At 39.8% G+C, this 21,028-nt stretch overlaps 1 protein-coding gene across 13 annotated transcripts; it reads right to left on the minus strand.

The window, feature by feature from the left end:
* Positions 1-237: 237 nt before the first annotated feature.
* CD164 (CD164 molecule) lies at positions 238-20,021 on the minus strand. 13 transcript variants are annotated; one of them, XM_055261019.2, is made up of 7 exons: positions 16,159-16,783; positions 13,554-13,637; positions 11,828-11,899; positions 10,246-10,284; positions 4,126-4,182; positions 2,641-2,736; positions 238-2,052 (listed from the first exon to the last, which is right to left on the minus strand). In XM_055261019.2, exons 1-7 carry the CDS (start codon positions 16,331-16,333, stop codon positions 2,006-2,008), a joined length of 570 nt encoding a protein of 189 aa, XP_055116994.2. In that variant the 5' UTR covers positions 16,334-16,783; the 3' UTR covers positions 238-2,005. The 13 variants fall into 13 exon arrangements, with proteins under 13 accessions (XP_055116994.2, XP_063486861.1, XP_055116985.2 ...); XM_063630791.1 differs by having other exon boundaries at positions 11,828-11,902; positions 16,159-16,465; XM_055261010.2 differs by having other exon boundaries at positions 238-2,736; positions 16,159-20,021.
* Between the last annotated feature and the right edge of the window lie 1,007 nt (positions 20,022-21,028).

Below are 21,028 nucleotides of genomic sequence, written 5' to 3' on the forward strand. Positions count from 1 at the left end.
ATAATTTCTATTGATTTGTGGAAGATCAACTTGCAAATAACTCCCACAAGTATACCAAGTCCTCCCTCCACCTATTACTTCCAAGGCTCTGCTTTCTATTGATATCAACATGTGCCTTAGTTACTATCGGCTGGTCTAGAGGAGCAATAAAAATTGAGTAGAAAGCCCACCCCAAGCCGACTAAGATAAATCCACTAAGCATTAAATTTTATAAGCAAAACGCAGTTTAACACACTATTAATTCAATAAACATGTAGATTTATTTTAAGTCAGTTTGGTACATGATACAGATTGGTTTTGAAGTTTTTAATGAACTGAAATAGAAATGTCTAAATACAGCAGTATCTGCCTGTGCAACAAGTATCTGTAAGGTAAAATAAGGTATTTGATAAAAGGACATCTGCAAGAACAAATCAGATGAAAAATCTGAAAAGGTTTCTATATACCTTCTGGATTTTTAAAAAAATCCAAAAATTAATGGCTCAAGATACTACATTGCTAAAGTTAGGGGAAAAAGTAAAAAGGCTGTGAGTTCTGTTGCAAGAGCTCATTTGTAGACTTGCAAAATCTAACTAATTTTATATTACGCTTGTTGTTGTTAGAGCAGTGCTCAAAATTACAGAAGCTTCAAACTGTTACATTTTCACAAAATTTGCTACATATGTTGACATTAATGAGTGTCAGGGAATTCATACCCAGGTAAATGACAATTACATGAGTGTAGCTAATTTTTGCCACTTTGGGAGGAATGGAATTCTGCCTATTTTTAAATTAATCCTACAGCACTCACTAAAAACTAACAGCCATGGCACCATAATACATTTTGTGAGGTACCTAGAATATTACTAATGGAAACAAAAAATGTGAGGTAAACCGACCTTTCCCCAAGAAACTTTGAAGCCAGAGATTTTAAACAATTAAGGCACTTGAAAACATTAAGTATATGTACAAATGTGCAAGTAAAACAAACAGCTGTACCAACGAGTAACAAAGAAACAGTAAATCTTCATCTTAACAACCTTTAATAGTTATCTAAATGCAGAGTTTCAGTTTATGAAATGAACCAAAGCAATTTGTCGTTTCTTACTATAAAATATTGAAAATCAACTGCGAAACTCAGCCACTATTGGCTAAAGAAACTAAAAACGTTAATGACCTAGAAAAGCAAAAGCCCATTTTAAGCTACTTAAAGCCTCTGCACTAGTCCAATGAGTCAAAGGCAAGGGAGAAGTAATCCTCTAAAACTGAAGAAGACCCTTTAAACAAGAAAACTATAGAAGTTAAAGTATGCATGCTTACTATACTATGGGAAACCAAGAAGAAAGGAAGGGAGAGAAAAAGAAAAAGCACAGTCTATTCATCCAGGACAATCAGTAAAAATCTACAGTAACCTGATCAACCAAAAAATCCTTAGGTGTTGTGAAATTACATTGGTCACTTCTGCTGTCTTAAAACTTAAAATGATTGTCTCATTTAAATAAATGATTCTAAAATAATATGATTGTCTCATTTAAATAGTAAATGATTCTAAAATAATGTATTTCCTTCTTGCCTCACCAAAGAAGTCACTAGTCAAGAAAGTCTGGTGGAAATCCTTTTAAGGTACAATAGTGCTAGCATACTTTTTTTTAAAGTACAAAGGAAAGTGTAATTAAATCAATTTAGCTTTATACTTTTCAACAGTCATAAGAAAAATGTTGGGAGACTCAAGATACTTAGGCTTTCAATTTTGTATAACAGCCTTTAGCTTAAGTTTCTCCGCTCTGAAATAAATTTTCAATAAAATATTAACAGTATGATATCTAAAACAGGTTTACTACTGCTCACATCAAGTTACATCCTCTGACCAATCCTTACGTTCCTTAATGTCAAAGAACAAATCATAGACATTAAGCTAGAGCTTACCTTTCACTGTCTTCTAAGGCACTGTTCTTTATTTTCTCAATGACATAAGGTGCTTTACAAGTATGAACAATAACCTGTTTTACACACTAATGGTATCCTTTCATTTCTTTAAATCTGGAATGCAATTCCTTCTGTGGCATCTTGTTTCTAATGTAGAAAAAATAGCTGTTATCAAGCACAAAATTTTAATCTAAGGATACCATTTAGTACTACTAAATTAATAAATTTATTCCACTTTTGAAATGACAGCCAAAAATCCATTCTCATTTGGCACATTCTTCTCAATTCTGTTCACTAAAATTACTAAATTTAAACTGCCAAGAGTCATGATGTTGTCTGCACAAGACAACATTTTCCATTACTTACAGAAAGTTATATTTGGCATGTTAAGGAAAAAAAAATATAATCCCACAGCAGCAGCTATTTAAAATAAAGAAGACAGCCACAGGATTCATGCAGAATATTTTAAATATTCCTGTTGAACACAATGATTTAATTGATTTTTTTCTTCATGGATGATGCTCCCAAACATCCTATATGCATCCATGGAAATTTAAAGATCCTGGAATAGCGTCTTCCATGTGGGACATCTTGAAAGATAGTATTTTGGTTTCAGTGAGTTACACAAATGAATCACCAGTCCTTATTAATTCAACGGGTCTGTTTACAGAGTGTGGTAATTTCGTTCTTTAGATTTGCAGAATTTATAAAGAAAGAAAATTACAGCCTGCACACCCAAGACCAGGACAATTCCTCCAATGAAACTGGCTGCATCAAAGGTAGACTTTCGCACAGGTTGTGAGGTTGGAGTCACAGTGGTATTTGTTGTACCTGTTAGGTGAGACAAAAGAAACAACAATCCTAAGTTTCATGGTCCTCTATTGTAATTTAAAGACTCACCTGAGCCTCTATGTTGCCATGTGTTATATTCTATAAAGTATTTCCTCAAGTCTTTACAGCTAGAATTTATCCCTAATTAAGGAAGACAACCATATCCCATTTTTTCATTCCACCCAAGGATACAAAGTGGTCAGTGCTGCTGTACTACTACAAATATAAAAACAATGGGAAAAATTATCCTAGTATATAAATTGTGCCCTGGGAATATATCAAACACTTCTAAAATATGCAACAATTTCTTCAGACTATGTACTTTTAGTTCATTGTGAGTGTAAATGTCAATAGTGCTGAAAATTCACATGACTTTTGAATTTACTACTGTAAGGTAAAAATTTTGGTTGCAATTTTTCATGTTACAAAAATAATCTAATATGCAATTTATAATTTCAACAAGTAAAATAACTGTTTTTAAAGGCATATCCTGCCAACAAATTTCACATGAGAAAGTATTATCAAGTAATAAGGAAAAAACAAATATCTGAATTTCTTTTCAGGCAGTAAAAATGTTTCAAGAGGAAACAGAAAAAGCGATTTCCCATTTAAAATAATCTATTTAAGAAAAAAGTAACAGTTATCAAAGAACACTGGTTCTGGTGGCTGTACCAGTTGGTTACTTTAATCACAACTGTTTTGTATTCCTTCTTGTGAAGACAGAATGGCTTCACTGAAACTGAGAAAAAGGTGGCATAAGCATGAAGAAAAAGAAATCACAAAAAGGAGGTAGAAGATTAGCATCAGTTTTTTAAAAATATGGAGAGAGGAAAGGATTCTTAACCTTTGTACCTACAGTATCCTGTGGTGTAACCTAAATATGATTTAAATTAGATTATGTCAAATCATCATTTAATAACAAGCTAATTTTCACGTTACTGAGCAATGTTAAGAAACGGTTAAGTGAGGTGCACATCTGGTAGTGATTCTGCCTTTTTAGACCTTTCTCAGTGAAAAGGACGGATATATTATCTTCCCTCAAATCGCCATGCTCTCTCATACAGCACACAACCAATCCCTAACAGTAATCAGAAGTTACAAATTAGATTTTACATACAAGTTGTACTGAAATGTTTGGAAAAACATTATTACTTAATTCTAAAGTGTCACGTCAAATGTAATTACACATTTATAAATGGGAAGGGGAATCTCAGCAAAGCTATCATTATTGTGTTAACAAAGAACTACCTTGATCCCCCCTAAATGTAAGAGAAGAATTTCAGTTCCATAACCATTAATCAAGAAAGCTGGAAAATGATGGTAGAAATTGTAAAGGGCAACATCATACACACATCCTACATCATTGTTAATCTAAAAAGCCTCAATTACCTGATGTAGTAACTGTCTTGGAAGTTGTAGAAGGGGAGGGCTGAACTGTGGGTTTAGCTGGAATGAAAACAAAATGTCTTTTTAAAAAACCTTAAATTTCTAGCTTCCCAGTTATCTAACAGCTTTAAAAGAAAATCCTGCCAACTTCAACATGCTTTCAATTTTTTAGAGACCAAAAGCCAAATTTCAGTTAATGGTTCACTAACATAGCTATGCACCCAAGAATACTAGGATTTAAGTGTATTTTAAAACATTAAGCAATCATAAAATTGTTCATGTCTATGTATCTATCTTGTATAAAATCTATGTATACATCTGGATAAAATTTGCAAAAACTTTTATCTTGCTCACTGCCAAGGGCAAGACCATTTAGGTGAGGAAACTATAGGTTCTTCATAATCTTTCTCCTAAGACAAAAACTACTAAAGTCGTAAGTTCTCTCTTACAAGGGTATTGAGATTTGCCTATCTTCTTCATTTCAGGAGTTGGCAAACTTTTCTTAAATGGGTTGAAAGCAAATATTTTACTCTTTGGGCACTGTGTAATGCAAAAGCAGCCAAAGTCAACATGCAGATGAATGGGCATGGTATGTTCCAATAAAGCTTTATAAGAACAGGGGCCCTGGGCCCACAGTTCCCCAACGTAAGAGTCTAAGAGCCCAAGGGTAAGTAAGCTCTAGTCCACCACACTGCATGAGGCCAAAATACTATTTGAGTTGCCATTACTTTTAATGGCAAGAACTGCAATTACTTTTGCACCAACCTAATAGTTGATGATACCGCTAAAGAAATGTACACTCTGAGAAGGATTAGTTTGAATGTAAAATCATTTTAGGGACTAAAGCACTCTTGCTTTTTTTTGAGATGGAGTCTCACTCTGTCACCCAGACTGGAGTGCAATGGCACATTCTCAGCTCACTGCAACCTCCGTCTCCCAGGTTCAAACGATTCTCCTCCCTCAGCCTCCTGTGTAGCTGGGATTACAGGCATGTGCCACCACACCCAGCTAATTTTTTATTTTTAGGAGACACGGGGTTTCACCATGTTGACCAGGCTGGTCTTGAACTCCTGACCTCAGGTGATCCACCAGCCTCAGCCTCCCAAAGTGCTGGGATTACAGGCATGAGCCACAGCACCCAGCCTAAAGCACTCTTAAGAAAGGAACATTGAACAATGTGTATTACAAGTTGTTATCTGTAAGAGTTCTCATAGATATGGGTATAGTTTATACAAATTAACATTTTTCCTAGCATCCAAAGAGCTACTAAATAATTAGTATATCACCTATTTTTTTTTTTTTTCCCCGAGACAGTCTCTCACTCTGTTGCCCAGGCTGGAGCACAATGGTGCAATCTCAGCTCACTGCAACCTCTGCCTCCTGGGTTCAAGTTATTCTCCTGCCTCAGTCTCCCAAGTAGCTGGGATTACAGACGTCCGCCACTGCGCCCAACTAACTTTTGTAGACAAGGTTTCACCATGTTGCCCAGGCTGGTCTTGAACTACTGATCTGAAGTGATCTGCCTGCCTTGGCCTCCCAAAGTGCTGGGATTACAGGCGTGACTCATCGCGCCCAGCCAGTGTATCACCTATTAAGTTTCTATTAGTAGTATGAATACTAATAGAAGTCTGACCAAGGCTTTCAGAAAGGAAGGATGTGAATAGTTTCTACGAATTAACATTTTTTCTAACATCCAAATGGCTACCAAATAAATTCAAAGTTTGCTGGAGCATTTGAGAAAGGTTTCATTAAGAGGTTGTCCTAAGGGTAGGGTTCAAATTTTTGGAAAGTGCACTATAGGAGTCACTAGCTAAGAGAGCTTATTTTGTCTCAGGAAATCATTAGGTAAGTCAGGCTTCAGAGTGCAAGGGCTTCAATATGAGGATTTGCTTATGCTGGTGGGCAGCTGGGGATGATTTGGGGAAAGATGAGAAAGATTAATCATAAGAGATTTATATTTTTATAAAAATGTAAGGTGCTATGCAAACATTCATTTTTGTATTATTTCAGAAAAAAGGATTTGAGGGCTAAAGAGAATTTGGAAAACAAATGTTACTTCTGTTTAAAATACATAACTGAATAGACTTCAAAGTAATATGCTTAACCCACAAAAGACAGGGAAAGGGTGCCAAATAACTGTTGATGAAGCACAGAAATGAGCAATCTTTTCACTACATTAGACTTTCAAACAATCAAACAAAAACCTCAATAGGAATCAGCATTCTCCCAAATTCTACTAATATAAAAAAGGAAGTTCTGTGCTTTAACAGTAAATATACACTAAAAGAGCAGGGCTTGACAGTTTTCAGACATTGCTAAATATCTGAATTGTTGCTAAAAGTAGATCTTTTTAAGACCAGGACTCTCGTAACAGCCTGACTACCCATAATCCCAAGGTTGACTGAATCCTAGGAAACTAAGGTATTCTAATTTTCATATGACCATGAGTAAACAGAGAGCTTACTGTTTATAATAAGTAATAAAAAACTTTTATTAATAAAGACTTATTAATATTGATACTACTTAGAAGCTAATAGGTGATATACAAATAATACTGATGGATATGTTCAGACCCATTTGCTTTCTTTTCCCTCTTACTTCAAGCATTGTTGTACATACTTCCATCCATCCTGCTCTTGATTAAAAACAGTTCTCTCATCTCTCCATGCTGAGAAAATCTTACAGGAAAATAACAGAGACCTTATCTCTGTTAAGACTGGTCCTTACACAGAATTCTCAGATTAGAGGCTGTGATTATGTTAAAGCTTATTATTTCTGTCAAGGTTTTTACTGCTTCTGTGTAACCACAAAAAATACACTTTACAAATTAAACACATCAAATTCTGTTCAATCTCAAAACACTATTACCAATTGTTTGACAATGTTAGGAAAAAAAATTCTGCAACTTTGCAATTTGGTTCTCATTACCCAGCCTCAGAACAAGGTAAAAACTATTTCTTTTTAATAAGTAGGCAAAATATTTTATTTTCAATTCTGAAAAAATATTACATTGACAGTATTTTCAAAATAAATGCACCACTTAGGGAATATACCTCTGTTGACCTACTGTTTCTTTTACTGGAAAAAAAAAAAAAAAAAATTTCATTAGGAAATGTTAAAAAAAAAAAAATCGTAAGTTATGAAAGTTGCTATTAGTGGTAAGAAAATCTAGAAAATGCCATAAAAATACTGAATTAGTCCCATCAGAGTAACAGGTTACTTCCTGCCATTTTTCTAGGCATGTATATAACAAAAGCTAAAATTTTATTACAATTGCTTAATACAGTTCATCTTCCACTTCATACGAACATTTCCCACTATATCTGACGTATTTTCGCTATTCTATTATTTGCACTGAAGGAGGGCCATTCTAATTAACCTCATTATACACCCTTCTATATAAATTAGATTCTCCTTGCATTGTTTACCTACCCCTTCACTTGTCACCTGCTCTCTTCGGCAGACAGTACACATGCCAGGAAAAGAAACCGCCTAAAAGTTTGTTCTTCAACTAGTGTCGGTCAACTGATGCATTTTCTGCAGATAAGCCCTTGCTGCTTTCCACCTTTACAGCACCAAAGAGAGCTATAGCACAAAAGACTCATGGCAATTCACAGGAGGACCCAGGGTGGAGAAAGCTGCAGAGAACTACATCAAGAGTGAACCCAGTTCTGAAGAAATGAACAACAGTTCTGAAGAAATTGTTCCCCCACTCCATGCACCCCATTTTCTTTTCATAACCAACCTTCTGAAAATTACTTTTCTCCAAACACCTCTGGTTTCAGCAACCTTCAACATCCTACTTAGTCAATGTCTTCTAATGAGTGTTAAACATTTACGACATCACCATATAATCATCAGCTCAAAATAAGTTTTGTATCATTTGCAGACTTCCATGGCATGACTATTTCCATGGTAACCAGTTTCAAGTTACCAACATGGTATCACTGAACACGGGCTGGGAAGAGCTACTACGCATAACTGGCTAGCAAAAGCTGGTCCAAGCCAGCTCCACACACCACTGCATTAAGTGTTTCAAGATGAGTTCTTGTCCTTGTTACAGCACTTGACTACTTCTCCCTTTGAAAAACTATGCCCACAACCACATACTGTTAGTTTCTTGCACATACTTCTCTGGGCTTTTTTACTACCCTACCCCCATCCCTATTTCCTCCCCTGTCCTCTTCCTAGCCCTTAGACATTACTGTTTCCTAGAGTCTGGTCTTCAAGCCCCATCCCTTCTTTCTATATGCTCCTCCAGTGCCTCTACTACTGCCTATGCCAATTTATATTTCTAGCCAAGAGCTCTTGCCTGACTTGCAGTTTCCTGAATACTGAACAGATCCCACTTAAATGGATTCTAGGCATCTTAAACTAAAATCCCAAATGACAGGCCCAACCATCAATAGACTGCTCTTCCTCTTTCTTGCTTACTTTGGTGAAAATTCCTCCCCTTCTCCTTATCACTCTACCTCTCCTCCTCTCAGTCATGAAGTCCTACCCCTTCTACTTCCCAAACCTATTTGCAAACATCTGCAGCCCACCTCTATCTGTTCTCCAGAATTATTGTAACAGGCTATCTAATCTCCTGAGTTCCTTCTGGCATCGTTCCAATCTATTCTCCCCAATGCCAGAATAAGTTGTTTTATTAAAATGTAAGTCTGATCATATGACCTACAAACTTTAAAATCTTTCAGGATAACATTCAAGTCTACCAGCAAGGCATACAAAGGTGTTTCCCAATTCTGCTCTTGCCCTGGTGATGGACCAGCTTAACTCCTTCTCACCTTGTACAGGATGGGACACTCTTCGACCTCACTGTACTACTTCATATCTCCTCCACATGTGCTGACCCACTGCTCCACCTTGGAGGCTTTCTCCAAGTTTTCCAGTGCAGTTTCACTACCAAGCTATCACCACATCTGCACCCCACCCAATACACATACCTTCTTACAAATTTCCCAACATGCTGTGCTCACTGAGATCTTTCATTGTTCCTACAGTAGACAAAATGCTGGCTTATCCCTACCATTTACCCTAGTACTTGTCTTGGAATAGTTCCATTTAATATTGGTAAAATATTAAGTATTTAATATTTACTCTTCCTATCAAGTTACTAAATTTTAAGGAGTTCTTATCCATGCCGTTGAGGGCATGGTAAAAACTTTCCCGGTTGATGGGAATGAAAATAATAAATCTTTCTGGAGAGCCATAAAATAATCATACCCTCTGACCTAGAAATTGTTTGACTCAAACCTATCAGAGATAAATACAAATGCAATTCCATATAAGATGTTCACTGCATGGAGAATGAGAGATGGCCTAACTCTCCAATTAAGAGCAGGATGGGTAAAGTGTATACCATAATGCTTACATTAAGAGAGAAAATACAGGCTGGGCTCGGTGGCTCACACCTGTAATCCCGGCTCTTTGGGAGTCTGAGGTGGGCGGATCACTTTAAATCAGGATTTCAAGACCAGCCTGGCCAATGTGGTGAAACCGTGACTCTGCTAAAAAAAAAATTAGTTGGGCATGATGGCAGGTGCCTGTAATTCCAGCGACTCAGGAGGCTGAGGCAGGAAAATCGCTTGAACTTGGGAGGTGAAGGTTGCAGTGAACCGAGATTGTATCACTGCACTCCAGCCTGGGCGACAGAACAAGACTTCGCCTTCAAAAAAAAAAAGAAAAGAAAAAGAAAAAGAAATACAAAGGTGCATGAGCGTTATCGTACAATTTCATAAAAAGTGTATTTATTTAGATACACATAAAAAAGACCAGAAGAAATGAATCACTGAAAACATTTTGGATGCTTTGGATGATGAGAATTATAATTTGCTTTAGGCTTCTATATTTCCCAAGATTTCCACTAAATCTATAAAAAGTACTTTACAGACTCAAGGTACACAGCCTCAGCAAATCTGCTCACATTCACCGACCATAGAACACTGGAGCTATGTGTCACTGTCACAAAAGGTAGAGATTAACGTTAATTGCTGTGGTCCAAGACTTTAAGTTTTTACTCATCTTTATACTAACAACTTTTACATAATTATTTAAAATTAATCCATCAAGAAAGCTTAAAAATACTGAAGGAAAAGGAAGAAAACAGTCATCTTGAATTACCTGTAGAATTGGCTGTTGGCACCGGAGTGGCTGTGGAAACTATTAAGAAAAAAGAAAAACCATATACATCAAAGCTATTTAAAATATCACAATCTATAACGCTATTTCCTGACCTGCAATCATTTGAGTACCACTTTTCACAGTTTTTACAACACTTAACTACTACCTGTGGAAGAGACTGACAGTTGCCCCCAAATACCAGTCTCTTCTTCTTTAGAAATAGAATCACCAATTTTTATCAACACCTCCCTTCCTCCTGAAAAGACATTTCCTAGTCTCCAGTGCAACCAGGCCATCATGCGTAACCTCTAGGAAGCATCCTTAAAGTAAGATACAAGCCTCTTTCATTCCCTTCTTCACCCTGCTGGCAGGAAAATAATCAATGTGATGGCTGGAACATAAGCACCCACCTTGGAGAGTAGGGTCAAAGCCATTTTTGAGAAGTGAAAGAGTAAAAACCTAAGAAGCCTCAGTCTCTAATGGTTGCAGAGCTGAACTCTAGTCCAGACTTCCTTTACATGAGAGAAAAGTAAATCAGTCCACTGCTTAAGCCATTGTAATTTGGGGGTTTATGTCCTTCATAGCTGAAACTAATTCTAACTGGTGCATCATCAAATAAGCAGTATTACAAATTCAGTTTTCCTTTAAATCAGTTTTCAAAAACGCCCTAATACTAATGAAATCTTCATTAATCTTGTCTCTAAGCAATATTACAAAACAACAGGTCTCACAGTTATTTGTTTATCTAACACATATTAATTACTTAAAATGTTTAGGCCAGGTCCAGTAGCTCAAGCATGTAATTCCAGCAAGACTGTCTCAAAAAAAGTTTGTTCTTGTGCCACCTAACTATATTACGCACCCTGTGTGAAGTAAAACTGATCTAATACTAATGAAATCTTCAGTTACAAAATTCACATTGGGATGGGGCAACCCCTACCAAAATTAAAGAGTCAAAGGTAGTCTTCCAAGGTTAGATACACTCCACAAAAATCTTTCTTCTATTCAATTATTATCTATGCATCAAATTAGGAATGTGTCTTTCCCACTGATTTACAATCTCATTGGAAAAATCAGCAGCTTCAAGTAGAATTTTAACGTTTTGCTGGATGAATAGTAAAGGTTAAAAAGTAATCAAGTTACTCAGATTAAAATACAGAAAATGGATGGGTATAGAAAAGCTCATTTAACCATAGCACCAACTATGCTGCAGACTAAATTTAACAATCAACAATCCCCAGTATCATAACACCAAAAGTGCCAGAATGAGGTTTCCCAGACCTGCAAGATGCAAACATAGCGTCTAAACTGTGATGAATTCCTAGAAAAGTTAAAAAAAAAAAGTGTGGGGGCAGACAATGCATCTACACTTACAGCATCCACACTATAGCTAAATCACTAAACCAAGCTTCAAGTATCATCCTTTAATCAATCAGTATGAATATACTATTCATATTCCAATTCTAACAAGATGAGAATTATGGCAATGCTTCAAACAAAGCACTGAAACAAGGCCTTCTGAGGCAGTGATCTTCCTCACCTCTCTGTGGTCAGCTTCCAAGCAGCCAATATGAATACTTACCAGAACAGAAGTCTGTCGTGTTCCCCACTTGACAATCACTAACTGTTGAGTTATGTGAACAATAGCTCTCATCTACTGGGGGGCAGGGGAAAAGAGACAAACAGCATCAACCACCCATTTGTGTTATCTTTGACTTTGCTACTAAGTTCTATGAAATCAAACCCAAACACTTTAGAAGTGGGCGGTGGGAACCACTTTAGAGGTGTTTTGACCTAAAGTTAAACCCACAGACCAAACCCTGTCATTCTCCTTTTCCCGTTGACTTAGAGATTACACAGGATCCCTCTTTTATCCACTAAAAATCCACATTAATATACTGAACAAATAAATCTGCAACACTTAGATCTCAGAATTGTGGAAAGACTACTGTACAATCAAGAAAGGCAGCCATCATCTAAAAAGAGGGCAGGTGGCTCGTGCCTATAATCTCAGCGCTTTGGGAGTTGGCGCCAAGGCGGGAGGATCACCTGAGGTCAGGAGTTCGAGACCAGCCTGACCAATATGGTGAGACCCTGCCTCTACCAAAAATACAGAACTCTGTCTCAAAAAAAAAAAAGGGGGGGGGGGCAGAGACAGTAAGTTGAAGTGGTCAGGGTCTTTATTAAGAGGTTAGTAAACAGAAGAGGCACCGTAACACTGTTGAAACTCTATTCCAGATCTCACTGCTTTAGTCTTCTATACTTTCTAAAACAACTTTCCCGGATAGGTAGACTTGGAGCAAGAGTAAGGGGAGAACCTTTCCCAACAAATCTTAAAGTAGAGCATTCCATCTCCAAAATTCACCAACTCTTAAATACTCCCATATAAAGGGGAAAGAGTACACCCTTAAATCTCATTTTATGACCTAAAAAAAAGACACTTCTATAACAAAAAAGTTAATTTAGCCCAATTTAGTTAATACCTTAAAGAGCTTTTTGAAATTTACGTAGTGATATAATTTCTAGAACTATTAAAAATTTTACCATATAAAAAAACTTATGGTTTGGTTTTTTTACTTTAAAAAAAAAAAAAACCGCCAAAACAACTAGATTGTTTTACTGATAAGAAAGTGCAACCACTTTACATTAAAAAACAGAATTAAAATAATTTATGCAGTAATATCATGGTTCTAATAAGAACATTATTGAACTTCAATGTACGTCCCTCTAGCTCTCTACCTCTTGTATTAACAAAAGTACAGGAAAAGTCAACCCTCCCCCTACCTCATTCTTCTTTACACCTAAGCATCCAACAGTTTCATAAAGTCTCTTTATATTTCACGTTGCAGGACATCTGTAGATCAATGTCTCAAACAGTTTTCAACACAACCTTCACTCACAGCTAATTCCAGTGTATTAAAGTACTCTTAATCCTTAAAACAGGCTTTAAAAAAAAGCCAGGTGAGGAAGCACACACCTGTAGTCTTGGCTACTAGGGAGGCCAAGGTAGGAGGATTGCTTGAGCCTAGGATTTCAAGACCAACCTGGGTAACACAAGAGACTCCATCTCATAAAAAACAAACTACTGAGCTTTAATTATCAAGCCTTAAGGAATCTAAAGCGAGGATGGGAGACAACAAGAAATTTTCAGGGGGAGTGCTAGGCAACTGGCACTTTCAAGGGTATTGGATTTGCAAAATAAATAGTGCAGAATATCCTAAATGTCCTACATAACTTCCAAGTGTTCAAGAGTTATTGTGTTTTAAAATGTTATAACAAAACAGTTTTGCATCCCCAAAGTTTCTTACCTTTACATTCTATCCAAAAGCAGGTAGTATTAACAATGCTAACATTAAAACAGGAAACGCAGCTGTTTCGACCTTCACAGGTTTCTGGGGGGTTGGGGGAAGAGATGCATGAAATCAATGATTTTACTGGTATCTTATTTGACTCCATATTACTTATCTTTTTGAACAATAAGCATTACATACAGCACCAAAATTACTAATTCAGATAAACGATAAAACTTTATACTGGTTTACTAAGAAATTCCAATTATTACAAAGCTGTAAGTAAACGCATTAGAAAAACAAGCTAGTGGTCACTCTCATTATAGTTCCTGATGGTATCTACCTAACCAATCCTTTTTCACAGGACAACTATTGGAAGACACAGCCATTAAGGATTTAGGCATTTCAAAGCATCCTTAATACATAAAAATATCGAGAAAAAGGCTTTGATGTAAGACCAACACTACACATAGGAAAATCACTACCCCCAAACATCAGATAAAACGCTGAGATTTTTAGTAGTAACAGTAGTAGTTTAACAGGTTGAACCCAAGCCCTGATGATGCCCATTCTGCTGCAAACAAAGATAATTTCCCAGGGATTCTCGATTAATAAATGATCCACTCTCGACAGGATCCTCCACAACTGGAGACAACATCTAAAAGGCCATATTCACGGGTATATAATTCAAGTTAACAAGGTATTTGTCAATAGTTCATCCTAGGCCAAACAATCCAGAAACAAGTACTCATCACCATAATTCAATTTCTGCAGAAGAACGGACTATAAAACTGGGCTTTCTTTTCCAGTGAGAAAAAGCAGCAAAATAAAAGAAAGAAGAATTGGGCTCCATTCATTTTCCTAGAAACTAGATGCCTCCAAACATTCTCATTTGTTTTGCTCCTGCCTAAAAAAAACAGTTCTGCAGAGGCACTGCTTTCAATATTTCACCATTAATACTTATTAAAGACTGGGACATGTACGGTGGGGTGGGGAAGGGTTCATAAAGTAAAAATACATTTTCTTTAGTTTGTATAGGTAAAACATGCTGTTTAAAAACCTTTGTGCTTGATGGGTGTAACAGTGAAATGTCTGAAATGTTCTTTACAATGAACTAAATTTGCTACCTTTCAGACCACACCACATCCACTTATGATTTCCAGAAAATACATACCTCCTTTGCACTTCAATTACACAAAGACAAATTAATTTGATACTTCCAACCTTCTCTTACACACACACTACAATTCTGAAAGGAAACTGCCAAATTAAGACGGAGACAAACATATTCTGCTCTATCATCTTAAAATAGTGCGGTTAGAATTCTCAGTATTATACTGCAATTTACTTCCCTCGTTTTGAAATGTTACCATTACATCTTCCTTAAACTAAAAACAAAACATTAAGTTTACTATACACTCTATTAAACTTTTATCAAATACTAAAACTAGAGGAGAATTTGTAGAATATGAATGCCGTGATAAAAATCATTACACTTCGGCATTCTTCGGTCAAGAAGCCAATGTTAACTACGTAAACATTACTTCTTAACTAATGTTAACTAGAATAACCAATCATACGAGACTGCAGGTTTTAAACCTCTAGTGTTTCTCCTGCTTATTACCTCAAACTTATCTTCCTTCTCTCTTTTGTGTTGTCATGGTATGTGGCAATTTCTGCTTTAAAATGTATGTATGCCTTAACCAGCCCTATTCGACTGCACATAACAAAAGACATGCTCCTGATCGGGTTTCAGAAAACCCACAGACCTGGACACAAACCCCAGTTCCACGACCTACTAAACATACGCTATCTGAGCACAGGACATAGTGAAGAAAATTTTAAATGCAATTTAAAAAAGAAAAAACATACAATGTCAGGAGAGTTTACTCATCTCCGTCTCTGCATCTGCCTCCTAAGTTTCACTACCTACCTTCTAGTTTAGCCTTAGGATACGTACGCAAAACACCCGGTACATAGATGGGTACTTTTCTTCCTTTTCGCATACCCTGCACTAACTACGTGCTCAAACGTCAGCTACATTCTATTCCTATCTGCAAAATCAATGTTATTAAATCTCAAGCGACTTTCTCAGACTGAGACACGAATGAGCATTACCGTCTTTAAGTTTCTCTTTCCCGGACTTCCGGAGAAGGCTACCTCCGGAGAGAGGCGCCGGGCGAGTGAACCGACCAGCGGCAGGGAGAGGCAGCTCGGCCCCACCGCCAACCTCAGAGGCGCGACGCCCGGCCCCATCCTCAACCCCACCGCTGCCTCCGCAGAAGGAAGCCACGTCCCCATTTACATTTCCTCACGCCCAAGTGAGGCTAGGAATTACGATGCACTTTTAAAAGGCACCTCGACTTGCAACACTTCGAGGTGGGCCCCAACCCCGCAGCCACTGGGAACCGCGTGTCCGCTTCCCCCCAGCGCGCTCCCCACCCGGCCCGGACGCGAGTGGACTCCAGGCTGGCCGCCATGTTGCCGGAGTCGCCGCGCCGCACCCCGAGCGCGGCCGGCCCGCCCGACCCTGGCCCGAACCCAGGCCCCGCCCGCATGGCGGGGAGGCAGTGCGGTTCGGCTGGGCAGGGGAGCGCAGGAAGCCCATAGGGCCCGCGCCCACCTGGTGCCGGAGTGGTGACCAGCGGGAGGGACGTCACCGGCGCCGAGGTTATATTGGAGATGGGCGCTAAAGTCGTCACGTTCGGGTGCTGGGTCGTGTTCTTGTCCGCGGACAGCACACAGAGCACGGCCAGGCAGGTGGCGGCCCAAAGCAGTGAACGGGAGAGCCCCGACATCGTCTCCTCAGCGCTGGCGTTCGGGCGAAAACTGTGGCGCGCAACGCTCAGTCAACCCCTCAATCCCCTGCGGCGCCGCCTCCGAGACTACGCTCCCCCGCGGGAGCGCGCTGGGGTCACGTGAGAGCCCCCTGTTCTCGGCCTGCGGGGGCGAAGAGGAGGGAGGTGGGGCTCGGGCGATACCAACGAGAATCCTAAGGGGGAAGCGGGGGAGTCGGGAGGAAGCCGAAGGAAGCTGGCCCTCAAGGCGACTGTGCCACAGCCAAGAAAACTGGGAGCCTCTGCAAATCGTTCTTCTTGCCCTCAGATTGCCACACACGACGCAGCTGGACTTGTCTCATGCCTGCGATAGGGACGGCCCCCACCCTGACTTGCATGGAACAGCCGACATGACGTGGCTTACGGCTTCCACCTGAGCGCCCCGCCAGGCCGTAATTCCGCAGCCCCACGTGACCTCGGGGGCCGCGCCTTCCGGACGTAACTCTGCTGGGGCGGAAGTTGGTCTTGTGCGGCTCACAAGAACTAAGTTTCTGCTGTGCTGCCGGATCCCCGGAGTGCTTCCTTATATCTTCGGCAGGACCCCTTCCTTTTTTCTTGAAGATTGATTTTGCTAGAAGTTATCCTGTGGTAGGACTCCCTAGGGGAATGGAGGCGCCACGTGGTTAAGGAGTTTGTGCTTTGCCGCCACATAGTGTGGGCAGCTGAGGCGCCGCCCGAGTCAGAGCCGCAGGGCGTCTACTCTGTCACTTTCCCAACCTGACTTTTCCGAATTGCTATTTCAGGCGGCGGTTGCAGCAGCCGATCTGTCTCAACTCCACCACTGTAGTCAGAGAATCAAAAGCGGTCTGAGTTGCGAGGCCATTGGGGCGGCCCCCACCCCCACATTACCAGTGAGGAAACTGAGACTTAGAAAAGTGACCTCACCTGGACACGGGATTGCCTGGCATCAGAGCTGGATTCTTAAGTGCCTGTTAGTGTTCAGGCACTGCTCAGAATTTTAGTAAAGGTGAGCGCCATCTACTGCCAAGTCTCACAAAATATTCGCAAAATTTGATACGGTTATCACATGGTAAAAATTAGACTTTAAAAGTTGTATTTAATGCTGTGTTTTCAGCTGTTGTACACTTATGTAATTTTAATTATGCAAAGTTATCCTAATAATATAGGAATATTAATTGCTTTCGTGAGGTCTGTTTTGATGTGCCACGAACGCCAAAAAAGATGACTACCTAGTGCTTTACCTTTTTGCTCAAATAGCTCTTATTTCCCCCTTGGGATTTTTTCAGTGTCGTCCTTCTGTACCCTCAGGACTATGAACATTTGTTCCAATGACTACGCTAGTTGGAGTAGTGTTGCTTGGATGTAAACAAAAAGCTGATAGTTTGACTGATCCAGCCCAGAAGCATGAGAATGCTGTCAGGGAAGTGAGCTCCCACCATAAACCCTTCAAAGAAGTGTCTGCTCTTCTCTCAGGAGGCCTCTCTCTATATTTAACACTTGACTATCTGGCATCCAGACCAAATGAAAGCACAAGGAGACTTTAATTTTTTTTTAAGGTTAAGAATGTAAATAGGGGCCAGGGGCGGTGACTCACGCTTGTAATCCCAGCACTTTGGGAGGCCAAGGCGGGTGGATCACCTGAGGTCAGGAGTTTGAGACCAGCCTAGCCAACATGGTGAAACCCCGTCTCTCCTAAAAATACAAAAATTAGCCGGGCATGGTGGCGCGTGCCTGTAATCCCAGCTACTAGTGGGGCTGAGGCAGGAGGATCGCTTGTATCTGGGAGGCGGAGGTTGCAGTGAGCCGAGATCACACCACTGCACTCCAGCTTGGGCAACAGAGCGAGACTCGTCTCAAAAAAGAATGTAAATAGAAGCTCTGTTCTCAGAGCTCAGTGTGTTATCTTCTTTCCACCCTAGGATAAACACACTCCTCTGTGCAGACCATTGTTTAACAGTTTGTCACGTGGATGTTCAACTCTAGTCCTCAGATATTCCTCAGTCCTGATAAAGGGACATTTCACGCGCTTGTTTTAAGACTAGAAAACCATTGGTTTGTTTTATTTTGCATGGCAACTGTAGAGGTAGATCGGGGAGTTCCAAAGTCATTTTCACCATTTCAAAGAGACAGCCTTTTTTTTTTTTTTTTTTTCAGTTCCTGACAGTAAGGTTCTGTTTATTGTTGTCATAGAGCAAGGTTTCTCAATCTTGGCACTATCGAGATTTCAGGCTGACTCATTCTTGCTTGTCCTGTGCATTGTTGGATATTCGGCAGTATTCCTAGCCTCTACCCACTAGATGCCAGAAGCACCCCACCTCTCAGGTGTGACAACCAAAAATATCTCCCGATATTGTTAAATGTCTCCTGGGGGTAAATCACAATTGAAAGGCACCCTCAGAGAGTTCTGTCTGCAAAGTCAGCCATCACTCAGGTTATTTCCTCTTAGACACATTGCTTGCAATTAGATTGTTGATTGGTTGTTAGAGCGACCTTCTTAACCATTTGTTTTCTCGAAAGCAGCAAGACACAGTGCTTCTGCGCTTGTGAATCTTCTAGCAGTATAAGCTACCTCTAAGTTTTTTAAACAGCAAATTTTTAAACAATGCTTCAGCCTTGTGTCAGTACCTTTCCCCAAATAAAAGATCAACACTCCAAACAGGACCCTGCCTTCTAGCTATAACTAACATCCAGTGGCCCCTTAATAATCAGAGGTTTGGCTCCACTACTTAATAGCAAGAAGTACAAACCCTCTTGTACTAGCTTATGTTAAAGGGAATCCATTCACTGTAAGAATATGACAGTAAATCTTATAGGCATTCAGGGGTGGGAAATCAAGTGTGAGGGCCAAGGGAGACTTGAACTTAAAAGGAGGAATCCCTAGCATGTGGAGCTGGTTTGCTAGGACTTCGTTTCAGGCTTCAACCCTACAGGACATTGCCAGATCTATAGGCCCACAGCCAATCATCTCCACTGCCCAGTATTCCACTTATATAGCTCTTGGAAGAGATAAGTTGACTGAGTACCATGCCTTCCCAACCTGTCTGTTACCTACTCTCTGCTCTGACTCCATCCATGCAGTCTACACTAGAGCTCCCTGAACTTCCAGTTCTCCTAACTGGTCATGTTTTCTTTTGCATGTGGATCTTCATCCGTGCAATTTCTTCTGCCTAGACCATTCTTATTCCCTTCTGGCATCTGACCAACTCCTACTTCTCCTTTCAGGTCTCTCAGCTAAGCTGTCATTCCCATCTTAAGCTATCCTTAAAATATTCAACTACCCCTTTCTCCCCACTCCCAGACTACAAAAGGTGTTCCTGCTCTGTGCACCCTGGACTTACCCATAACAAAGCATATACTGCATTATATAGCAATTGTCTTTCTCGCTAGATTAACTCAGAGATAGTGCTCACCAGTTTATTCCCTGCACTTAATTTAAAAAAATGAATAAATGAACAAACTGGCTTATTTCAGTCAGTTGTCCACCCTTGCCAAAAATTAGCTGCATTGAAAAGCACAGGAGGAGCCCGGCGTGGTGGCAAGCACCTGTAATCACAGCTACTTGGGAGGTTGAGGGAGAAGAACCTATTGAACCCAGGAGGCAGAGGTTGCAGTGAGCCGAGATTGCATCACTGCCCTCCAGCCTGGGCAATAGAGTGAGACTCCGCCTCAAAAAAAAAAATTAAATAAATAAAAGCGTAGGAGAGCAGCTGCTACAAATAGCTCCCCGAACTCTTCAGCTGTGGGTCAGGGTAGATTCATCTAGAGGAGTATGGGTGGGAAACAAGGGCTGGCGTCTATAAGACAGTTTTAACAGCATATATTAAAGCTCATTTAGTAGTATTCGAATCTGTTTTGACAAAGAGAAGGATTGGAACAAATCAAATATTAGCTAAAACTGTATATTCAGAGTCTTAATATTGTGATTAAGATTAAGGGTGAAATTCTGGAGATACTGTCATTAGGAGGCTCTCCACTTTGACTGTGGATGTTTCTTTGAAAACTGTGCCAGGGCACCAGAGGGGAGCATTACACTTTAGAGCAGTTGTTCTTAACCTTGGCTGCACATTGGAACTACCTAGTAACATCAGTGGTGGTGGTGTGTGTTGAAAAATATTGATACTAATGTCTGGGTACTGATTTAATTGGTCTGGAGTAATATCTGAGCATCAGTTTTAAAAGCTTCCCAGCTGTTTCTCATCTGCAGCTTAGGTGGAAAACCAGTGCTTTACTCTTGCTTTCCAGAGTGTGGTTCTCGAACCAGTATCATTTATATCACCTAGAAATGCAGACCCTCAGGCCTCCCCCTCAGATCTCCTGAATCAGAACCTACATTTTAACAAGATTCCCAGAAGATATGTACATATGTATAGTATTAAAGTTGGAGAACAGCCAGATGCAGTGGCTCACACCTGTAATCCCAGCACTTTGGGAGGCTGAGGTGGCAGATCACCTGAGGTCAGGAGTTCGAGACCAGCCTGGCCAACATGGTGAAACCCCGTCTCTGCTAAAAATACAAAAATTAGCCAGGTGTGGTGGCGGGCGCCTGTAATCCCAGCTATTTGGGAGGCTGAGGCAGGAGAATTGCTTGAACCCAGGAGGTGGGGGTTGCAGTGAGCCAAGATCGTGCCATTGCTCTCCAGCCTGGGTGACAGAGTGAGACTCCATCTCATAAAAAAAAAAAAAAAAGTTGGAGAA

The sequence above is a fragment of the Symphalangus syndactylus genome, chromosome 2, assembly GCF_028878055.3.
Source record: "Symphalangus syndactylus isolate Jambi chromosome 2, NHGRI_mSymSyn1-v2.1_pri, whole genome shotgun sequence".
NCBI classification, from domain to species: Eukaryota; Metazoa; Chordata; class Mammalia; order Primates; family Hylobatidae; genus Symphalangus; species Symphalangus syndactylus.

Coding starts and splice junctions, on each gene's coding strand:
- CD164 (XM_063630782.1), bottom strand. CDS start 16,333: ATGTCGGGGCTCTCCCGTTCACTGCTTTGGGCCGCCACCTGCCTGGCC. Junction 11,903..13,553: donor CTTTTGGATAGAATGTAAAG/GTAAGAAACTTT, acceptor CCTGCCCCCCAG/TAGATGAGAGCTATTGTTCA. Junction 2,737..4,125: donor CAAGACAGTTACTACATCAG/GTAATTGAGGCT, acceptor CTCACCTAACAG/GTACAACAAATACCACTGTG.